This window comes from Chrysochloris asiatica, unplaced genomic scaffold (genome assembly GCF_000296735.1).
Source record: "Chrysochloris asiatica unplaced genomic scaffold, ChrAsi1.0 scaffold00159, whole genome shotgun sequence".
In the NCBI taxonomy this organism is placed as follows: Eukaryota; Metazoa; Chordata; class Mammalia; order Afrosoricida; family Chrysochloridae; genus Chrysochloris; species Chrysochloris asiatica.
Window position 1 is genome coordinate 5283945 of NW_006408677.1, and position 24172 is coordinate 5308116.

General features: G+C 36.6%; 1 protein-coding gene across 1 annotated transcript in view; it reads right to left on the bottom strand.

Annotated features, from left to right (window-relative positions):
- The window catches only part of NRK (Nik related kinase), a 213448-nt gene that overhangs the window by 72147 nt on the left and 117129 nt on the right, over positions 1 to 24172 (bottom strand). The window contains exons 6-11 of the mRNA XM_006871057.1: positions 21200 to 21310; positions 18908 to 18998; positions 17015 to 17145; positions 15137 to 15191; positions 4918 to 4996; positions 3055 to 3230 (exon numbers count right to left, since the gene is read on the bottom strand). Of these exons, the coding sequence (XP_006871119.1) occupies positions 3055 to 3230; positions 4918 to 4996; positions 15137 to 15191; positions 17015 to 17145; positions 18908 to 18998; positions 21200 to 21310 (643 nt within the window). The remainder of the gene's footprint in view (positions 1 to 3054; positions 3231 to 4917; positions 4997 to 15136; positions 15192 to 17014; positions 17146 to 18907; positions 18999 to 21199; positions 21311 to 24172) is intronic.

Below are 24172 nucleotides of genomic sequence, written 5' to 3' on the forward strand. Positions count from 1 at the left end.
TGTTGCTGCTTTCTTTGTTCTGTGTGCATTCCTTTGCTGAGTTCATGCTTTTTGTGTTCTTTCTTGTGAATTTCCTCATAGTTTTAACATTTCCATGTTCTTCTTGGATTTTCATTTTCTTGGTATGTTGTGAAGTGTTAATTTTCTTTGATGTTATCTTATAGTCCGTTAACTTTTCTCTCCATTTAGTGCATTCCATTTTATCCTGTAATCTATCTGACCTTTTTACCATCTGGATCTCTGTTCCTATGTGTTTACCTTCTTTTGCATTGTAATTGACTGACCTTCCAGCTTCTCTGAGTTTGTTCTTATATTTTTCTTCTGTTCTTGACTCTTCCTTCTGTCGATTTAGTTCTGGGAGGATCTGCCATGCATGTCAATCTCTGTTTGTTGTCTGTTCTTGTTGGTTCTCAGTCCACAGAATTCCCTTTAGGATGTTTTGTAGTACAGGTTTGGCTTTGGAAAAATCTGTTAGTTTCTGTTTATCCTGGACTGTTTTGATTATACCGTTGTATTTGATTGATAGCTTTGCTGGATAAAAGATTCTTGGTTGGCAGTTTGTTTTTTTTTCAGGGTTTTATATATGTCTCCCCATTGCCTTCTTGCTTCATGGTTTCTGCTGAGAGATCTGAGCTTAATCTGACTTGCTTGCCTTTGTATGTAACACTTCTGTTTTCCCTAGCTGCTTTCAGGACTTTCTCTTTATCTTTGATTTTGGCGAGCTTGATTATATGTCTTGTTGATTTTCTTTTGGGGTGTATCCTTCCGGTGTTCGTTGAACTTCTTGATTGTTTATTTTTTCACTTTTCAGGATGTTAGAGAAATTTTCTTCCAGAAGTTCTTCAACGATTTCCTCTGTGGAATTGTGTGATTCTTTTTGTTCTGGAGTGACAATAATTCTTAAGTTATTCCTTTTCATGTTGTCCAACATGAATCTTAGACCTTCTTCAGATTTTTTAATCCTTTTTTCTTTTGCTCTTTTATCTTAGTTGTATTGAGAGATTTGTCTTCCATCTCACTGGTTCTGCTTTCCATCTCTTCTATGCTACTCCTTTGCCCTTTCAGTGTATTGTCTATTTCTGATATTTTATTATTGATCATTTGGACCTCTTTCTGTAGGTTTTGAATTGTTTACAATGCTGTATCTATCTTATTCGATTATTCCTGTAGTGCTTTCCTTACTTCTTCCTTATTTTTCTCAACTTCATTGTAAAGTGTTTTGAAACTTTTTATAATCAATTTTCTGAGATCCTTCTCAGGCATTTCCAAGGCCTTCCTTCCTCCCTTCCTGAATGTAGTCCAGGTCTACCTCTAGGTCATCTGTCTCAGACATTTTATCTTGTTTCTGGACATGTGCTGATATGGGCTTCTGCTTTTGCTCCATGCTTAGTGTTTATTTGTGGCCTTGATACTTTTTTGAGTATGTGTTTTGGTATTTTTTATGCTTTCTGATTGCTTCTATTAGATGTGATCAGGATGAGGGCTTCCCTTTTCACTCTTCTTATTGCTTAACTCAGAGTAACTTTCACAGATGTTGTCTGCCTCCCTGGTATATGGCAGTTGGTGTTGTTTCTTGCCTGGATTTTGGTGTTTTATAGAGTGTGATTGTAGCTTGATTATATGGCAGTAATTGCTGTCTCTTCTTGGATAATATAGGGAGTGAAAGTATCCCCCAAAGGTAGAAGGGAAACATTAAACAGTAAAACATCAACAGCAAAAAAACAAGAACAAACAAACAAACAAGAAAAAAAACAAAACAAAACATCAGCAGTAGCAACAAAAAATAGACAGGATACTGCAGTCTATAATTACAGAAAAGGGAGAGGAGGGGGAGAAGGAAAAAAAAAATCTGTAGTCTAATATGAGTATGACTTTAATGTCCTCTTTTAGCTTCTTGCCTTCAATGCTGTCTGATAGATTTCAAGATGCCACTTTGGTTGTTATGCTATACCTCAGGATTTAACTTAATTTTTGGCTTGTTTCATTTTTAAACTCTCTTTCCCTCTCCTAACCCCTTGTTCTGTATTTAAAAAAAAAAAAAAAAAAAAAAACCAAAACAAAAAAAAACAGCTCAGGGTCCTTTCGTGACTGGGAGTATCTGTGTGCATACGTGGCAGAGGAACCCACCAGTGATGAAGGTTGGGGGTGTCCACTTGCTCAGGCACCCCCTCTAGTTACCAGAATGGAGGTGTGCAAACAGTGGGTGGCCAATGAACAGATACCAAAAAAAAAAAAGAAAGAAAATCAGAACAAAGCAAAACTGACAAAGTCCAATTTTGCTCTGAGGTTCCTGCAGTGTTTTTCCGTGGTGTGCTGCTTTCCCACTTGGTCTTGCTGTTTGGTCTTGCTCAAGTTGTCAGCTCCAGACTGCTGAGCCCGGCTGATTCAAAAGTACATGGTTCCTTATTTCTGCTTCAAGCTCCAGTATCTATAAGTCTTCAAACTTTAAAAATATTCCTACCTATGTGGTTCCGAGCCTTGGAGCTCTGCCCTGAATCTGCTTTGTCTGGTATTCTGTGGTATTGCTGATGGAGAACCTCACTGCACCTCTACTCTAGCCACCATCAAGCCCCGCCTCCCGAAGGTTGATAATATCTTTCAATTGTAGGTTGGTATTTTAAAACTTGATTTATATGATACTAATACACAAATCTTGCTACATAATTAACAGACAATGAATAGTTAATTGCCTATCCTATCTGAGTAGAGATAATTAAAATATCAGCCAAAAAAAAATATATATATATTTTTTTTTTCTTTTCCACTCTTTTTATTTCTTTGATTTAAATAAAATTGGCATATTATAAAATTATTTTGGAGATTTTCAAGATATTTGTAAATATGAATACTTCTTACCTTTTGTAATTGGAAGCTAAAAATAATTAAGCCTAAAGAGTTAATGAGTTGCTTAATCACCATTAGTGAAAAACCTAAATATCTCAGGCCTGAGAAATTTTACTTATAATCTAATTATTAAGTAAAAATTACATTTTCTTTAAAATAAATGAAGAATCTGAATATTCATTCTATTAAAAGAAATTTTGCAAGTTTTACCTCTTTTCTGTCTCTTTTTAATGATTCCAGTAAGATGCTTCTTTAATGACTCTACAACATGTCCTTCATTTTTTATATGTTGAACAAATGTGTGATGAAGCATGTTTGTAGAAGTGGGACGAAATAGAAAGTTTTTTATCATGCACTTTTCCATGAAATTGTGGAACTTTCGGGACCTAGAATAAATGAACCAAAGGGAATAAAGGAACATCCTCAGGCCTGAAACGCCTCCTCCCATCCCCACACAATACCATTCTGTAGGTCATAGATTCAGAGATAGTTTCTTCTAGCTATAATTGTCTTCTCAACTGCCATTTATTCTGCAACTTTACAAGGTACATTATACAGAAATGTCAATTAAATCTTAGAAAAAGAAGCAAGTGTCAATGACATTGTCTACCCAATTTATAGTAGAAATTTCAATGAGATCAGTTGTATCCACATGGTAAAACGTGAAGTTGGAAATATGACAAATGATTAATTCAATACATGAAACTACATTGGTCAACCCACAAAGATCACCCTCTGAAGCTTGAATGTTTCACTTTACATTTGCACTTTGAACTACAGACACAGATATAATGATCTAGAAAGTGGGTACTATTAGCATCAGGGCTAATATAAAAACAAATGTGATAGCCTGATTCCATGGGAAGGGCTAAACTTAACCACAAATCAAACCACAGTAGCCACTTCTACCAGGGCAAACAGAAAATATTAAGAAAAAAATGTTTTTAGGTACTAGATCAATAAGCTTCAGCTCAGTGGCATCACTGGGGGGAGTGCAGGGAATTCAGATCACACCAGATGATATTATGACAGGGGGAGACACCAAAATGACTGTCTGTAAAATTTTTGTGCAGTGTTTCAACAGAAATTATTTCTAATGAAAAAAACCCTATAGTTAGTTGTAAAAAAAAAAAAAAAAAAGTTTTTGTAATGCCAAATCACAAGGTTAAATCTATGCTAATTTAATTTTTGAGCCTTCTGATACACTCAAGCCAGAGATGTTACAATTACAATGACACTTAAATTTTCATGGTTTCCTCTGTATGCACTGCAAGCACACAATTTGGTTTCATTGTTGCTGGTGTTTGTATAGTTGTTGATTTTGTCAAATTTTCGGGTGTTTTAGCTATAATATTTTGGTAATTAGCATTTGTGAACCTATATCAATTACTATTTTTCAGAATAAAGTAGTAATTTAAGGAAAAGAAGAAAACAAATCAGCTACTAATAATGTAACTAATAATTACAGTTCAATGTACAAAATAATTTTGTAGTTAGTATTCAATTTTTGTAATATGTAATCAAATAAATATTATGTTTAAGCAATTTAAAACTATATCACATATTCTATGATTAAAATTGCTAATCAACATTACTAAGGATTCTGTATAGTCTGATATTTGAGGAGGACCATGGGGTGATACCACTGCTTCAGATGGAAGGGTTTCTCAAATGTTTGAATGGCCTCTAACACCTTGAGAGACTAAGCCCTCTGCTTTAGGTCTGTGAATGTTTAGTTTAATGCACCAAACAACAGGGCTGTCCTTCATAATCACTGATTTTCTAAGTTCAATGAGAAACTTCACAAATGGTTGCCATTTGTCCTTTCCATTATTGGAGAAACCACTGAATGTGCCCATTAAGGGCAGGACAATAATACCATCATAATATACCATGAAAATTTTAGATGGCTAATTAGAACTTAATTTAAATGGGCCATTTGAACCTCTCAGTCTTTAGAAAATACTGTCAAACAAGGATGGTGAAGTAGGACTGACCAAGTGAATTAAAACATCTGTGTTACATAAAAATGTCAAGTCAATATGTTTAGGAGATTAAGATATTCATCTTTACCATCCACTGGATTTGACTGTGGGAGCTGATTCTCGCAAAATAACGAAGAGGGCTTCCAAGGGCTGAAGGTTACACAGGGCTGTAAAAGGAAATAGGTGAGTTTAGAAAAAAATGAAAAGAATAACTGCAGAGTACATTCCTTATTCCAGAGGGGATTCTCAGTGTTCTTTCACATAGCATACTGAACAGGTACTAAGGAATGAATGTGGGCTAAAACAAAAGCTCATTTAAACACAAACAGTGCATTATGGAAGATTCTAAAGCTCCGCCATTTCCTGGTATATAATTAGTGTGGTGCTGTAAGTTAATGTGCCAGACTGCAAAGCCTTTTGAACTGAACTTCAAGGTCGTTGGTTCAAGCTCACCAACTGCTGCTTGGAAACCCTATATAGGGTCAACTATGGGTTGGAATAGACTCGATGGCACTTAACAACAACAAAGTGCAATTGACAAGTCAATAATAAATTAAAAAATTGAAATGTGTTATTGATGATTTCTAGCTAGAGAAATTAATAAGAAGAGATAAACACACCTCTGTTCTTGCATTGCAGGTATCTATTTTTGTAAAATTGTAATATATAATATATTGGCTGAAAAAGTCACTAGACTCGTATGCAAAATAATATATACAGGAGGATGACAGTTTTTTAAAAAAAAGTTGAGAAAAATCTGTTTTAGGTATTGGTTTTTGTTGTATTTGTTAAGTGCCATCGAGTCAGTACTGACACAGAGCGACCCTATATAGCGTTTCTGAGGAGTCATTGGTGAGCTTGAACCCCTGACCTTGCGGTTCAAATGACTATGCAGTATAACCCACAGCACCACACTAGGACTCTTTGGATATTGATCGTTCTAGGAAAAGAGGTAGAGCTATTGCTACTAAGATTGCACCCTCTTCTTGTTGTTGTTAAGTGCCATTGAGTTGATTCCGACCCATAGCGACCCTATATAGGGTTTTCAAGGAGTGTCTGGTGAGCTTGAACCGCCAACCTTGGAGTTCAAAAGGCTTTGTACTCTGGGGCATTAACCCACAGAGCCACCACACCCTCTTAAGTAACACTCTTGTTGTTTGTTGCCCTGGTGTGGCGCTGTTGGCTAATGCGCTGGACTGCAAAGTCGGTTTGAACTGCAAGGTCGGCGGTTCCAGCCACTCCTTGGAAACCCTATATAGGGTTCTTATGGGTTGGGACTGACTCAACAGCACTTAACAACAAAAAGTTAATTCTGACTCATGGATAACCTATGTGAGCAGAGTAGAACTGTCCCACTGGGTTTCAAGGTTGTGACCTTTGGAAAGAGATCACCAGGTCTGTCTTTCCAGGTGCCTCTAGGTGAGTTTTAACAAAGTTCAAATCTTAGCTCTGTCTTAGTGACCCTAGGCAAATTACTTAACCTAAGGAACTCTGGTAGCGTAGTGGTAACAAGTTGGGCTGCTAACCTCAAGGTCAGCAGTTCGATACTACCAGCAGTTCCACAGGAGAAAGATGAGGCTTTTTGTTCCCCGGAAACCCTTTATGGGGTCGCTATGGGTCGGAACTGACTCGACGGCACTTAACAACAACAACAATGTGTGCTTTGGTTTCTTCATCTGAAAAGCAGGAAATATGTCAGGAATTCCTCCATAGATTTGTTGTGAGGATTCAATGACAATTTACATTCAAATGTGTCTATCACATAGGGTTGATATGAGTTGAAATCAACTCCATAGCAGTGGGTTTAGTTATGGTTTGGCATATGTTGTTGTTGTTACATACAGTAGGCACTTACTAAAGACTGGATGTTAATATTTAAACAAATATTTTAATTATCTGACATTTCAAGTCATTGCCAAATTACTGGGATACCATTCTTTTTCCATACACAAAGCTACACATAGAAAAGCCTATTCCAGAATGTGCTATATAAATTTATTACCTCATTAGTTTAAAGAACTTTAGGTTTTTCTATAAGTGTTTAAATATATACCCAACTTCACTGGTTTCCTCTTGTGTTTTGCTTTAAAAAATTGGCTGTTCAAAAAAATCCCCAGAGTAATTGTGTAAATTTCATTTAATGCTACAACTGTGTCATTCATGTGAAGGCAGTTTGATATTAATGACTCTTTAGAGCCATCCTTCTCCTCCTAAAATACATCTCCAGAAAAATAATGACAAACTGGTCTATCGTAGCAGTAGAAATAACTTCCCACGGTGATGCCATTAAAATGATATAAAGGCAATTGTTCAAAGGTCACGTTTTGTTTTCAATCAACATGGGCATAAATTAATAGAAGGTGCAAGTTTATAATTTGCCTTAAGCTAAAAAGATTGGTATCATATTTGATGTTTTTTATTCCATTACTTTGTCCAATAAGTCATTAGTTTCTGTTCTTCAAGCATACTGTAAAGGAGTTGTACAATATTGATCAATTATCAAATATCAACATTTATGCATCATCAGTCATCTTGAGGGGTCAAGGGATAGGACATAGACAAAGTAAGTTTTCATTAAGGGAAGGGAGAAGAAGGTAAAGATGATAGGGTGGATACAAGAGCTATGGTAACACCAGCTGTGGATGATTTCCAATATGGTCTAATATAAGAATGCCAGTAAATGCCCCCTTCCCCATATCTCCTGCTGTGGCTGTTGTGTGCCATCAAAATGGTTCTAACTCAAGGCAACCCTGTATAGAGTTTCCAAGGCTGTAAGTCTTTTTGGGAGCAGAAAGCCCTTTTTTTTTTTTTTTTCTTTTTCCTCCCAAGGAATAGTTGCTGGATTTGAAATGCTGGTCTTGCAGTTAGCAGCCAAACCGGTAACTTTTAGGGCTCCTTCCAGATCTCCTAAAACTGCTTTAATTTTCACCACTATAGGTTCATTTATTTGAGATAACAAACCTGTAAAACAGGTTTTTGCCTGAGAGGTTAGAAACATTAAGCTGGACTTGGTTGATTTAGTTTATTCTGAATGATGACACAAAGGGTCTTTTAATAGGACAGGAATAAATCTGAATTATGAGGTATTTCTTGTAAAGATTGCTATGGAGTGTGAGAGAGGGGACACTACAAAGAATGCAAATAGGACTATAAACAAGCATTCTAGCAATATTAGACAGCATTTGGTGTTAAGTGCCATTGATTCGGTTCTGAATCATATTGATTTCCAAGGAATGACTGGTGGTATTGAACTGTCAACACTGCAGGTTCAAACTGACCTTACAGTGCAGTGCTTATCCTACAAAGCCATATCAGGACTCCAAATATTAGACGTGATCTCTATAATAACAAAGAAAATGCTAAACTAGGGGGAATAATGGTGCAGATTAAAAGAAATTTACTAGGTCAGGGAGTCAAAAAAATCTGTAGACCCTATCCTGCTTCTTCCACTAGGCAACAATTCATACAATAATGGTGGTGGTGTGCAATCAGGTCAGTTTCGACTCATAACACCCCTTTAAAGGATTCCCAAGGCTGTAAATCTTTATAGGTACAGAAAGCCTCATATTTCTCCTGAAAAGAGGCTGGTAAATTCGAACTGTTGACCTTTCGGTTAGGCTACCAGGGTTTTAGGTGAATAGTCACCTACTTGATACTAACCACAGACTGTTTAATTATATTACATATCCTGGCTTAGTTTTTTTTTTTTTTTTTTTTTTTTTAGTTTGAAGTGTTTATTGTGAATTGAGTGATAAGTTTACATTGGAGAACATCGGACATGAGATTCAAACTCATCATTTCATTGCAATGATTACAATCTCTTCCATGCATCATCAGTCAAGCGTATTTGCTTCCATTCCGTCTTTTTTTTTGGGTGGAGTGAAGTACACAAAAATAGTCAGGAATATATAATAATTTAAACAACTAAAGGGCACATTCTGTAAACCTGCCTCCTGGACGCCAGCACTTAGCCTTTATCTTTTACATGAGTCTAGAGTGCTCAACTGCTCTCTCTCTCCATGTCCTCATATCTACCTCCATCTCTGGTGGCACTGCTTCTCTGGATAAGGTCCCACATTCTGCTCATCCTCTTCTCCCTTGATGGTACTACAGTCCTCTGTTCCTGGACTGTAAGATTAACTACTCTTCGCTTTTTGTTACAAAACATCCCTTTATAGTTGTGACAGTCACAATTAGTCATGGTAACAATTATTCATTGTTGAATCATAAGAATCTTATCCCCATCTGTTTTCACCAGACCTGTCTAGACAACATGAAAACTATTGAGTGGGGATTCTACCTTCCCCTATACACTCTGAAACTAAACTCCCTCTTGAAAATTTGTAAACCTGTCAATTCGTGTCATTATCTCCCCCTCATTTTAGGTAACCAGTGTCTAAGTTGCTCGTCCTGATCAACCCTGTATACAGAGGGGATAGGATTTATACTTGATGTGAAGACTCCCTCTCAGATGTATTTAGAACTACTACATCCATAAGCATAGGTCAAGTTCATCAAATTGTAGCAATTTACACTTGCTTCCTTTATCAAAAATTGTCAAAATTGGTGTCTGTTAACTTACATTTAAAAGACCACCCAAAACGTGAAAATGGTTATCATTTTGTGTTATTTCTGGAATGGTTTGGGGAGACATCATCAGTGCTGTGTTAGTTACTCTTGCCAGGACTGCCAAGAACCAAAAATGGGAGAAGACAGAAAGAGGAAGCTGGGGACCCACAGAAGGACCAAATAATGATTAACCAACCTGTATAGGGCTAAAGAAGCAAAACCTCAAAGCTCATTGATGGCCACTTAAACTTAGAGTGTGGATCCTTGGAGTCTTGTGTAACCTGGTGACTAGAACCTTCCCTATCACTGCAACCTAATGTGACAGGTGCCCACTGGATTGTTAATAGTGCTCAATTTTTAGCAGGTCTGTGTATGTCACCCTAAAACATGGGATAAATAAATAAGCCACTTGGGCCATGGGAACATGGTTCAGAACTATGACTACCAAAAAACAACAACAACAAAAAATAAAAAAAAACCTATCTTCTTCTTGTCGAGTTCTGATCATCAAGCCATCAAAAATAGGTCAAATGGTACTATCTGCAAGTTTAAGCATTCTTGTGTATCTCTCCTCATTTTGTATCACCTGGATGCTTCACTCTCAGCTCTAGCCCTGCATGGCTATGTCTTTGGTCATACACTCAGTAGTCCCAAGGTCTCACCACACTGCTGGACCAACCAGCACTTCCTTGTCCATGGGCTCAAGAGACCTCAGGTCTCACCACACTGCTGGACCAACCAGCACTTCCTCTTCTCACTCTCATCTCCAGGTCAACAGGAGTCTATGGAATATGGTTGAATTCCGCCCATATCTTCATTGCTTCCTTTCCCTCTCGTGAACTCACCAGTAGACCAACGTGGTTGCCAGAAAGCTTACATGCCTGCTACTGTGTTCCCTTTGAGTTTCAGTCTTGCAGGGGGTTTGGCCTGAAGGGACTTGATTGCTTGCCTTGATGGCTCACCAGCAAACAACTTGCTTATTCTTGTAGTAGCTAATCAGACTGCCATTTTTGTTTTGGAATTTTCCTGATGATCTTCCTTTCAAGAAGTATCTTCTGTTGCTCTAGCTGTTCCAGGCTAGTCTGCTTGTCCATTCCATTGGGAATGTCACACCTCAGAAGGTTGTGGATGGAACTCAGGATTCCACCTAAGGTCCTATACACTAACAGAAGATCCACAGGAAGCCTATTTCACTGGGCAATTTCTACAAACCCTTTTAGGTATTCCAATCAGTTATAGACTGAAGATAAGCTTAAATGTTTTCTGTAATCAGGTGTCCTGATATTTCTTTTTATCCCACTCAAGTGTCTATTTTACAATAGTAGGCAAGGGAAACCAATATACATAAGACAGTCAAGCATCTTAACATTATTTCCCCTCTTCAGACTATGTCTCAATCCTGTATCACAGAGCCTTGTTGTTCCAAGGTTGAACATGCATCGCTATTAACTCTGTCCCATTTGGCCCATGGAAACCTGCCTCAGTGTTCCCTTATCTTGTTCTTCCATCCCCTCCCCTTTCTTGTGTATTGCCCTCCCCAACACCCAAACTATGATTTGTCTATATCCTCTACCCTGTGCTCTACCTCTACTGTCCCTTCCCTACACCCCCCCCCCCCACCGCACCCAGTAACCAACAATTTTTTTTTCCTTTTGGTTTAGGTATCTTTTTTTAAGGTTTTTACAATTATGGTCATTATGGTCTTATGCAATAATTGCCCTTTTGTGACTGACTACTTTCACTCAGAATAATGTTCTCAAGGTTCATCCAGGTTATGCGATGACTTGCAGCTTCCTTGTTATTTCATTGATGGGCGCTTAGGCTGTCTCCATCTTTGTGCTATTGTGACTAGTACTATTATGAACATTGGTGTGCTTATATCTACTTGTGTTCTGGCTCATATTTCTTGTGGATATATACCAAATAGAGGAATTGCTGGATCATATGGTATTTCTACTTCTAAGTTTCTGAGGAAGCATCATACTGCTTTCCAGAATGGTTGGACCATTTTGCATTCCCACCAGCAATGTAGGAGGGTCCCAGTCTCTCCACATCCTAGCCAGCATTTATTGCCCTCTGCTTTTTTGAACATCTCTATTATTGCTGGTGTAAGATGATATCTCATTGTTGTTTTGATTTTAATCTCTCTAATGGCTTATGGTAGCAGAGTGCTTACGAATCAGGCTGTGAACCACATGGTCAGCAGTTCGAAATTACCAGCTGTTCTGGGGGAGAAAGATGAGGCTTTCTGCTCCTGTAAAGATTTACAGCCTCAGAAACCATGTACAGGGTCGCTTTGAGCAGAACCAACTCCATGGCACATAACCACCACTACCACCACCACCACCAATGGCTTATGATCATGAACATTTCTTCATATGGCTGCCCAAATCTTTTCCTTGGTGAAGTGTCTGTTCATGTCCTGTGTCCATTTTTTAATTGGGTTATTTGTCTTTTTCTTGTAACGGTATTGTAGTTTCCTATAGATTTTAGAAATTAGTCCCTTGTCTCATATAGGTATTTTCCCATTCTGTAGGCTCCCTTTTTACTCTTTTGGTGAAATATTTTGATGCTCAAAAGTTTCTAAATTTTAGAATGTTCCAATCATCTATTTTGTCTTCTTTTGTTTGTACAATTTCACAATGTGTGGTAGTCTGTGTGTGCCCTGTATTGGTGGTGTTGGTGGTTATGTACTGTGGAGTTGATTCCAACTCATAGTGACCCTGCATAGGGTTTCTAAGGCTGTAAATCTTTACAGGAGCAGAAAGCCTCATCTTTCTCCCACATAACTGCTGGTAGTTTTGATCATGAGATTAGCAGCCTGACTAGTAAACACTACGTTACCAGAGCTCCTCGTGCCCTGTATTAGAGCCCTTAAATTTGTCCCTAGTTTTTCTTTGATGACCTTTATAATTCTGGGATTCACATTTAGGTCTTTAATATATGCTGAGTTGGTTTTTGTTTATGGTGTGAGGAAATGGTCTTGTTTCAATCTTTTGCATATCAATTTTCAGTTCTGCCAGCACCATCTGTTGAAGAGACTATGTCCTCCCCATTCAATGTATTTTGGCCCTTTGTCAAATATCAGGTGGCTGTATGTGGGTTGATTAATTTCTGGATTCTTGATTCTGTTCCATTGATCTATGTATCTCTCACTGTACCAGTACCAGGCTGTTTTGACCACTGTAGCCATGTAGTACATTTTGAAATAAAGGAGTGATAGATAGGTTTCCAACTTTGTTCTTCTTCTTATCCTGACTTTGTTTTAAAGGCTTTATATTAGGTTTGAGTATTACTAATATTCCTACTCATGGTATAAGACTGAAGGAGCTTTGAAAGTTCCTGGTGTGCAAGGGTCCAGATTTCTCTTCATAGATGCTTTCAGTGAGAAGAAGCTACTCTTCTTCTCCTTACTTCTCTGGGAGAAATTTAGCAAATAAATACCATAGGGAATGGTATTTTGTTATCTGGCTATCAGAGACAATTTTTAGGCAACTGTCATTTTGGAAGACCATTCCATTTTGTTGTTGTTGTTGTTGTTGTTAAGTGCCGTGGAGTTGGTTCCAACTCATAGTGACCCTGCACAGGGTTTCCGAGGCTGTAAATCTTTACGGGAGCAGAAAACCTCATCTTTCTCCCTCGGAGCAGCTGGTAGTTTCAAACTGCTGACCTTGCTCATAACCACTATGCTACCAGAGCTCCTAGATAAAAAGTATTATAACATGGAAGATATTTGTAAAATTAACAAAATTTACTGCTCCAAGAGACAAATAATGTTGGTAAAAGTAAATCATTTGGCAAGATGGCTATTTGACGTGCTTGTGGTCAAGACAGTATCCTTTCAATTGCTCCTACAAGCAGGTAGGCCTTATTTCCTCTACTATGAGTTCAGAATCCCCTTTTCTTCACCAATCTTTTATAAGAAGTTTGAGTGGTTAATACTCTAAGAAAAATCCTTCTCTACTCATCATCCTTTTGTTTTTTTCCCCTCTCATGGAGAAGTGAAAACAAAACAAATCATGAACCAAGAAATAAATGTAAACCTATCAAGCACAGACAACTGGTTCTTTGAAAAGACAGAGCTATGAACATTCAGAAATAATGGAAAAATACATATACATATATATATACTACTTGATAGACATATGCATTCTAACCAAATCCATGCCTCAAAATTAATGAGAAAAGCTATATTGTCTAAAGTGTGAGAGAGAAAGAGAATCTTAATTTAATATAATCTAAGCAAGTTTCCCAAACAGAAATAATTGGAAGATGATGAAGAATAACAGGCATCTCCCCAGTTTCCATTCAATTTTACAAATGTTGCATATGTAATCTTTATATGATGTAATTAAAAAAAAACTACTTATTCAACTTTGACCTTTGGCACCTTGTACATTTTGGAGTACTAGAATAGAGTCGTCAGCAAATGAATCTCCATACTTGTCCCACCTTTATCCCAGACCCTCCGTGTTGTTTTTCTTAAGTGTCATTGAGTTAGTTCTGACTCATAGTGACTCTGTATAAGGTTTGCGAGACTTTAAATCTTCATGGTAACAGAAGGTGGAAGGTCTCATCTTTCTCCCGTGGAGTGGCTGGTGGACTCAAACCGCAGACTCTATGGTTGCAGTCATGTGCATACCATATGGAGCCTCTGGGTACCAAAAATTCTCATCAATTATGTGATCACTATTTTGATTCATTAAGATACCTTCTGTTGACCTTGAAACACAGTGCTAAAAGTCCACGCTTAAAGAATTTGGTGTGTGGACATTGTGCAGATGGAACGTAGGAACCTGTGGAATCTAATTGGAGAAGAGAAAGCAAAGCAATTCCCCCTTGAACATAACCAGGAATCTCTCCCATTTTTCATCCAGCAAAATAAAAAATGTCTTTATCATATATCCTTTGTATTTATGTGCTGAGGATGGCACCTGTGCTATCCTATGGGGTCCTATGTTAGATTGCTATTCATCATTTTTACCTGAGTTCACATCCCATTTTCACTTTTCTAACCAAGAGCAATACGTGGAGAGAACTAGATGCTGATGTTGTTGTTGTGCCATTGTGAGTCAGTTGTGACTCATAGTGTGACCCTGTATAAGGTTTCTGAGGAGCGGGTGGTGAGCTTGCATGGTCAGCTTTGCAGTTTAAACCAACCTTGCAGCCCAGTGCATTAAACTGAAACACCACACCAAGACTTAGAGGAGGGAAGGGTAAACAAAAGAACTGTGAACAGGTTATGTGATAATTTGGATCAACTCCAAGTGAAAAAAAAAAAAATGTTTACTTTCCCAAAGTGTTGAGGATTGGCCCAATTTCAAAGAACCACTGGAGCTTTTTCTCAGCTACTACAGAGAGTCTGAAGCAGTAACAGTATGAGACTGTAAATGTTCTGGAACCTAAATTTCTACCAATCAATACAGATTGAAATAATTTGGATTCTGGTTTATCAGGATTGTCATGACCACATAAATTGAAAAAGCACTTAGTCAGTCTAAGATAAAGTAGTATGAGAGACAAAAGCGCAAGCAGTTTTTATATAACCCATTGTCACCCATTCAAATGAGAGAATTTGATAATCATTTAGAAGGTGACCATTTGCAGTTTGACACATAATGTGGCACCTTGTGGCCAACAAAATCTGAATAGTATAAGTGAAAATGCATTTTCCACAGATACAGATTTGCATATTATATTTCCCTAATCCTTAACAAATATTAAATATTTTTACTCACGAGGAGCCCCTTCAGCCATTTCAATAGCAGTGATTCCCACGGACCACACATCACTCTGCAAAGAATAAAACATAACAAACAATGTCACTTAGAACTGGAAAGCTTGTAGCGATCTTTGGTTGCAGGGGGTGTCAAGCTCCAGACAAGCCAATATCTCCAGATACAACTGGTTGTTATGGAATGGGATTCAGTGTATGAAAAGTTTATCTTATATGCGTCATTACTTTTGCTGTAATTGAAATGCCAAAAGGAACTTGCTACAGGAAGTCTTACCACATAGCTTTACTAGCTGTGTGATCTTAGGGGAATGATCTAATTATACCTTAGTTTTACTCTATGTAAAATTGAGGTGATAATCGTACCCACCTCATAGGGCAGGGATAGCTATTAAATTAAGTAATGTATGTGAAGTTGTTTCAGAAGTTCCTAGCATACAGTAAACTGAGAATAGAATAATGAGGGGCTAGGAAATTATCTTCACTACTATTAACTAGACTCCTGATGTGGTGCAGTATGATCAGCACTGGACTGCAAACAACAAGGTCAGCAGTTCAAACCCATCAGTTGCTCTTCAGAAATCCTATATAGGACCACTATGAATCAGAACCACCTCTACGGCATTTAACAATAACAACTATTAACTGAACTAAATTTTCTAGAACCTGGAAAAAGGATATAGGGCTTGTATTGACTAGATGTGTGACCCTAAATATGCTATTTGAATTCTCAGAATCCAAGTGTATAGCATTGTAATGATGGTCTAAGCTTAATCTTTCTTTCAGCTATACAGGGGCTAAAATGTAAACATTAACTAATATGAGTAAAAGTATTTTTAAGCCTGAAAAAAATAAAATCACACAGCTACACAGCATTATTATTATTTTTTTTTTTACAGAAAACCACTAGAAGAACATTAAGCTTCCACATTCTACATAACTCCTAACATAGCACTAGACATATAAAGTTGCTGTTGTTAAGTGCTGTGGAGCTGGTTCTGACCCATAGTGACCATGAACAGGGTTTTTGAGGAGCCACTGGTGAGCTTGAACTGTTGGTCTTGAACTTCAAATTGACTTTGTAGTGCAGCGCATTAACAATGCCATACCTAGGCCCTCAATAAACATTCATTTTGTCAGTCAAGAAGAGTGCCTTTAATGGAAAGGAGATAAAACTTAAATTAATCAGTTGTGAAGCATTAAATCCTAGGTTCCACACAGCTAGACCACAATGAAATGTTTGCATGACTTATGTGGAGATTGAATGAGGCTTTCCAGTCTATAGCAATGGAGAGTTTTCTGTCCACATCAGCTTTTTGAAATGTATACATAGATGTATATTGTCCAGATTTCAGTTTCAGTAGAAATTTTAATAAATAGCATGCATTGTTACTTGATTTGCCTATTCCACTGATTTTTTGTGGTTTTGGAGGTAAACCATCCCAAGGACTTTCTCCATTACCCTGAGTAATCAAATTATTTGTTTCATTTGGAGCAAAGTTACTGTGGGTATTAATAATAGGCCTTACATTTATTAATCTATAATATTATAGAGTCCCTGGAAGTTATATTTCCATGTAAAGCTACAAAATATATTTTTACAAAGGCATCGAAAACAACATGAACTATATATTATTCCTCAAATCTGGATAATTCCCAATGGTCTACTTTGTCTCAGTTCTTAGAAAATATGATTTGTATGCATATGATCATACTACATATAGGAATCAAGACTAATATTTCCAACTGAATTTCAATGTGAAAGGAGGAACTGCTTGGTTTTTATTCTTTTTTTTTTTTTTTTTTTTACAATTGAAAAATATACATTGGTCAAAAATTATTTCCAAACAATTAGTACTACTATTTGAATCTTAACACTCACTCTGTAATCATAAGACCGTCTTGGATCCTCATCACAGTTAATCACTTCAGGTGCCATCCAGTATGGGGTCCCAATGAAGCTATTTCTCCTCCCATTAGTTCTGCTCACCTGAGCACTCACTCCAAAATCCACTGCAAAATTCAGCATATGTCAAAATAATTAATCAGTAACAAAGAGCTTAATAAGTTATTGCTTTAACTTGGAAAGCCAATACAAAAGCCACAATGGATAACAGATTTTCATTCCAGCACAGCAAACTTTACCATGAAGTCTACTCCAGGAATACTGGGAAATAGGCTTATGTTGCTGTTTATGTTGGCAGGAGACTCAGAAGTGCTATTATAAATCAATGGTAGGTTTGGCTGAATGTTTACCATGAATATTAAAAATAAAGTTCCATCAGTACACCCTCAGCCTCTGAAGTGATAACATATGTAGTGTTTGGACCTGCCACCAAGTTGGAGAAATAGCAGCACTATAAAGAACATCTAAGAAATATAAAACCTAATAGTAGATGACGAAGAAGCTTCACACATGACATTAGAAAATCATACCACATTGATGAAGAAAAATGAGATTTCTGCTACAATTTGGTTTAAGTTCTTCTACAGATCCTCTGAATCAGATGCAAATATAAATACTTCAGTGACTTTTCACTTCCAATTTTTCTTCTGCACTGCAAATGGTTGGGTTGGCTAGCAACTTGAATCAAGTATGTGGAAATGTTGCTCGCTTAACCTTGTGGTGGATTATCTATTCTGAACATCTGAATGTGAAATCTATATGATTTTCATGTATTTTAACACAGTTTCTTAAAATTGTGCTTCTAGTTTTGTAGCTTTGAGGCACAAAAGAGATGGCATATTTTCTTGAATTACTTTTCACTTATTTCAATAACAATTAATACTTGTTGCTTCTTCCACAAATATTCAGTAAATGAACAAAATCCCTACTCTGATTGTATCTGTTTAGCAAGAAAATAGGATATATCTTAAGGTCTTGTTGAGAAATGTTAGGCAAAAGTTGGTATAGTTTCAAAAAAGAATGCAGGAACGGATACCAATAATAGATGTTCTACATCAATGGAGTTATCTACCATTCCATAGTACTGCCTTCATTCATGTGGTATGATTTTAAAATAAACCAAAATATTAATTTAAAATACTGTAAGATACAATATATACTTCCCTATGTTCTTATGACGACAGTAAGGTGGCTGTTTTCAAATAAAATTCACTTCTCTGAACCCTGGAATAAAAAGCCAGGACATTTCTGGTCTTTTCATTTCTAATTTGGAATTTGATTTGAATATTATCAGAGAATCATCTCTGATGGATATCATTTTTTTATGACCCTATAGGACAGAATAGAACTGCCCACAGGGTTTCTAAAGCTGTACTCTTTTTGGGAGCTTACTGCTACAACTTTCCCCCACTCATTTTTTAAATGTTTGAGAGAAAATCTCAGAGAAGGAATTCATTCTTCTGTAATGTACAAGCTCTTTGATATTCTGGGGGTTGAAATATGTTATAGAAGCATCATTTTAAAAATCCTGTCCATGTACAGAAACTTGCATATAGTAAGTATTCAATTAAATTGCAACAGGAAGTATAGCTGATATGTTTAATAGACATTTTAAATTGCCAAAAAGTTGGAGAAACCCTTGTTATAATTGTTGTACTAGCTACATGATTTCAAAGAAGCAGTAATCCTCTCATATTTATCCCACCTCCCCTTCCAAATGAATTTTCAAATGTTAACTGGCATTGCAAGAAAACCCAGTCAATAAGTAGACAATACTGGAACTGGCATGATAGAAAGCACAGATATCGCAAAGGAGTTTTTCTCAATATGGAATTTGTGCTATCTGAAGTATTGCAAAAATAAGCTTACCCAGTTTGACTTCAGCATTATGAGTCAGTAGCACATTCTGACCTTTGATGTCACGATGAATTACTCGATGTGCATGAAGGTGAGCTAAACCCTGTATATATAAAAAAGCCACATCAGCATATGTTTTTTCTATTTTCTGGTTCTGCTCTTCGTGCTTTTAGATTAATTTTTGTTTTAACAAAAGTCTAAATTTGATTTTACAGATGAAATTCTTTCTTTAGGCTGGAATTACTACAACTAATTCCAAGAAATACTACTTTTGGCTATACAGAAAGGAAAATAAATCAGGACACCCTTGAAAGAAAAAGAACACCTCCCTTTCTAGCCTCCATATTTCCAACTAACCATAGAGTAAAGAACTGGACATCTTAGCTCAGCCATTGCACTCTATTCCTCATCCAACCATTTGCTTTGTCCAAAATACTTTCTAGTCAGACTTGTAAAGAAATTGGGAGAATATGGAAATTCATTTTAAAGCATTCATAATTTGTATTGGCTTACTACACTGGCTCCAGCCCATTCACCACTAACGCTAACCAATGACCTGGTATGCAATGTTAGGCTGCAGTGAGATCTTTCCAGATACTGAAAATTGTTGTTTTTATGTGCCATCAAGTCAATTGCAACTCATAGTAACCCTATAGGACAAAGTAGAACTGACCCATAGGATTTCCTACGTGAAAATATTTACAGGAACCTTTAGGTTAGCAGTCAATCATAATAGTAGTAACAATAAGAACAACTAACACTTAATAAGTCATTATTTTTTTCCAGGCACTGTGTTAAATGCTTTACATGGAGTAAATTATTAAAACCTCATAGCAATCCTTCGCAGAAGGTTGTTAGTATCTTCCTATATTAAAGATGAAGAAAGTGAGGCTTCGAGAAATTAAGTAACTGATTAAAGTATCACAGCTAATACTCAATGAAACTAGAATTCAAACTCAGTAGAGAGTCGACACTCTTATTAACCATTATACTATTATTGCTGATATAGTATCAATTGGTAAATCCAACCAAGATGGGAGGAAGGGCATTCTAACATTGAGTGGAGCTGTTTATTGTTGTTGTTGTCCTTATGTGCTGTCTAGTTCCTTCTGACTCTTAGCGAACTTGGCTGGAGATGTTAAGTTCTGTTAATGTCCTTCTTGGGTGTCCCAACCGTAAATGAAAACCAGAAAGAAAAACTTGAGTTTAATAAGTCAAGTAGATATTTGTGCATACACAATTTGGTGTTAGAATTAAAAATAAAAAGTGGGGGTAGTATTCATAGTTAATGCCTTCCAAAATTTTGCAGAGGGTTTTGGGTTTTTCTGTAAATCACTGACTTTTGCTGTCTCATCTTGATATTGACTGATTATGTTATAATTCCTCAACATGGTTAAGTTCTAAAGACCAGATCATAATATGAAAATTGGTATTATGCAAAAATGGAGGATAACCACGTCATTAAATAATTGCCAAATTACATCATTACATAACTGCCAAGCCACTGAGAATCATGGCATATCCAATCTGACACATAACTTTAACCATATAGCCAGCATTACTCTTATCTTATAACCTTGCATTCGTTATTCCCAGACCTACATAATTAATATACAAAATAGTCGGATAGTAGATATTTTCAGCCCTGGTGTGGCACTGTAGGATAAACACTGGACTTGTAATTACAAGTATGGCAGTTCAAACCCACCAGCTGCTCTCAGAAACTCTGAACATGGTCACTATGAGTCAGAACCAACAACAGTAGATATTTGCCAAATTATTTAAATGAAACATGTTGCATAACATGATAGTGGATGTGTGAGGAAGTAGATGTACTATTATTAATAACTCTAAAAACTCATAAAAACATAATACATATTCCAAGCAATTTCATGACTCATTGAACACAATTACCTGACTCTGACAGAATCATCGAAGGCCATGCTTTATAAGGATCTTGCAGTGTAACTTAAAAGTTAAGAACATCTTGAAATCTGCTTTTTTGAATGCCTTTTGTTCATTTTGCCTGTCTTGTTCCAGAGGTTATGCTTAGAATTCTTAAACCATAGTAGTTAAATGTGAACGATATATACAGTACATATTTTTAATTTTTATAAAAATACAGGTAATACCACATTTGCTAATTCACCATTTTTCAAATGTACAGTTGTCTGAGAGAAGTTACATCATTCAAGTTGTGTTGCTAAATTTTACCATCAACATAAAAGGAGACAAAATGATTCCTAAACAATTGTATACATTGCTGCCAGGTTATTTAAACATTATGCCTTTATGAAAACTCACCTGAAGGATTTCTCGGCAGATATAAGCAATCCAATCTTCTTTTAAACTTTGATTTCTAGTCATCCTCACTACGTCAGTGACTGAGCCTGCTGCACAGAACTCCATGACCATCTGCAGATAAGCCAGAAAATATGAAGAATTAGAAAACAATTCTCTGAAAATATCTGAAGAGTTTTTGTTAGCATGGTTGGTAATATTTAGAGATTAAGACACCCAAAGACTTGCTCAATTGTCTGGTAGGAGACTCCAAAGGCTAGTGGAATTGGAGTTTGATAGAACTCAAAGATTTGTAGAGGGAAATAAGGTGTATTTAACTAGAAGATGAGGTTTAAGCTAAGCCTTCAAGGATGTTGTTGTTGTTAAGTGCCATTGAGTTGGTTCCGACCCATAGCGACCCTGAACAGGATTTCCGAGGCTGTAAATCTTTATGGGAGCAGAAAGCCTCATCTTTCTCCCGCGGAGCAGCTGGTAGTTTCAAACTGCTGACCTTGCGATTAACAGCCTGATTCATAACCACTACGCTCATGTTTATACATGCTGAGAGAAAAAAGGAAGACTATTAAGTTACGTAGCAATAGAATGAGTACATGCCTGTAGAAAGCAGTTTGTGTAGGGGACAAGCCTGAGTGTAATGGAAAGGATAGTTTAAGGAACAGCTTGATTGGGGGTGGAGGTGCAGGTTATGGAAGGTCTCAGAAAAGTTTGCACTTCAACATTGAGACTAGATTTGTGTTTTTATTATCAATTTCCAGATTATTTTTCCAAAGACTGGCAAACCACAACTCTAAGGGGTTGCAATTCTTTCCATTTTAAGGCTGTGGGATAAAGCACTGGACTGCAAGGTCAGTTTGAACCATTAGGTCTGTGGTTCAAACTCATCACCATTTGTTGGAAACCCTATGCCGGGTTGCTATACATCGGAACCAACTTGATGGCACACAACAACACAAATCCTTGAGAGGAGTCCTGTCTGGTGGTGCACTGGTTAAGTACTTGGATGCTAACCATAAAGGCCCATGGTTTGAAACTACCTGCCTTCCATAGGAGAAAGATGTGACAGTCTGCTTTCATTAAGATTACAAGCCTTGGAAGTACTATGGGGCAGATCTACTAAGTCAAAATAGGGTTATTATGAGTTGTAATCAAGTCAATAGCAATGTTTTTTTGTTTCTTTGTTTTGTTTTTATTTTACACTTGCCTGTGTGTAATTCAGATTTTACTTTTTACTAATAGACTCAATTACTCAGAAAATCTATTTCTATGACCAATGAATTGAGTGTCCAACTAGTTTTTCATTCTTAGGCACTGAATTTTCCTTCAGAAAATATTATTTAACTGGAAGACTGACAAATGCAAAGGAGAATGTTAACTATTATAATCAACCTAGCTTTTAACAGGATCTTTTTCTTCAAGGACAGGTTTATGAATTACTGCCCATATCAAAATTGCTTTATCAATAGACCAAAATGTGTGTTTGTTTTTTTTTTAATTTTTTATTAAACTGTTGTTGTTGTTGTTGTGTGCCATGGAGTCGGTTCCGACGCATAGTGACCCTGCACAGGTTTTCCAAGGCTGTTAATCTTTACGGGAGCAGAATGCCTCATCTTTCTCCCGCAGAGCAGCTGGTAGTTTCGAACTGCTGACCTTGCGGTTCGCAGCCCGATTCGTAACAACTACACTACCTACACAATTTAATTGTTACCATAGAAGGGAAGCAAAAGGATAAGCCCCAAATAAGAAATATTTAAAAAAAAATTACCTTACTTTTTTTGGGAAAACTAAGATTTTTCTTTCAGAAAACTACTCCCCTGATGTATATTTTCTCTAAGCTCATATTATTACATCTTTCACGTGAGTATATTTTCATCAAAAAGAGAGAGAGAGAAGGAATGGCCAAGTATAACAATAATACAGATAAACCACAAAAGAATAATTTTCATGTGTAGAATTAGGAGTTGACTGCATTAAATGAACACAATATATATACTGTAGTAATGGAAGGAAAGAGGCTCATTTTGAACTATGACAAAAGTGAATTGAAACCATTCACCAGGATGCATCCTGAAAGATCTTGTTAATATGACCTGAATCAGAAGAACTCTCCCGTGAAAGGAAAGTACAATAATTTCCCTGGGTTTTTAAGCACAAATTCAGTACATGCTCCTTATAAATGGTAATTATTTGGCTATTTATTTATTTATTTTTGTCCTGATTTACATGAGTAAGAAAGTATGAATGGTTCTATGAAATTCTTACTTTCACAAATAATTAGTTTTTCAAGTGACTTCTTTCAGCTTTATTTCTTAAAGAAATGTCTTTCATTCCCCAGTTTAATTCAGGGTCTTTTGTTATTTGCCCACCAACAACCAGATTATTTCCCTTCTGACCAATTATATTTTCATTTGTGTGATTAATATTGGCCTGCAAAAACAGACTGTAATCTCTAATGGGTTAGCAGCATATCTATTCAGTTTACCACGTATCCCCAGCATATAACAGAGTACCTGGCAAATCGACTGGTGTTCAGTGAATATATATTGAATGCTTGAATGAAATGAGTACTAATAACAAATATCCAATTAGAAGACTTCGATAGTTCTAATAGTTTACTATACTGTCAAGAAGGGAAAACTTGTAAGTAAAAATACATGAAAAGACAAATAGTGTATGCCAAGAAAAGACAGTAGCCATTAAAGCTGTGTAGCAATATTTGATAAAATCTCTCAACTGTTGTTGTCAGAGAATAGAAATTATACTCAACTGGACATTTGGGAGAAAATAGGGTTAAATTAAGGATCTTTAAATTTGATGCTCCTCAAAGTGGAATGCATAGAGCAGGAGAAACAGCAACCTCTGTGAACTTGTTAGAAAGCACAAATTCTTAGATCCCCTCTCTGAATCTATTGAAACAAATTCATGGGACAGAGAGCCCAATAATCTATATTTTATCAGGCTCTCCAAGAGATTCTGATG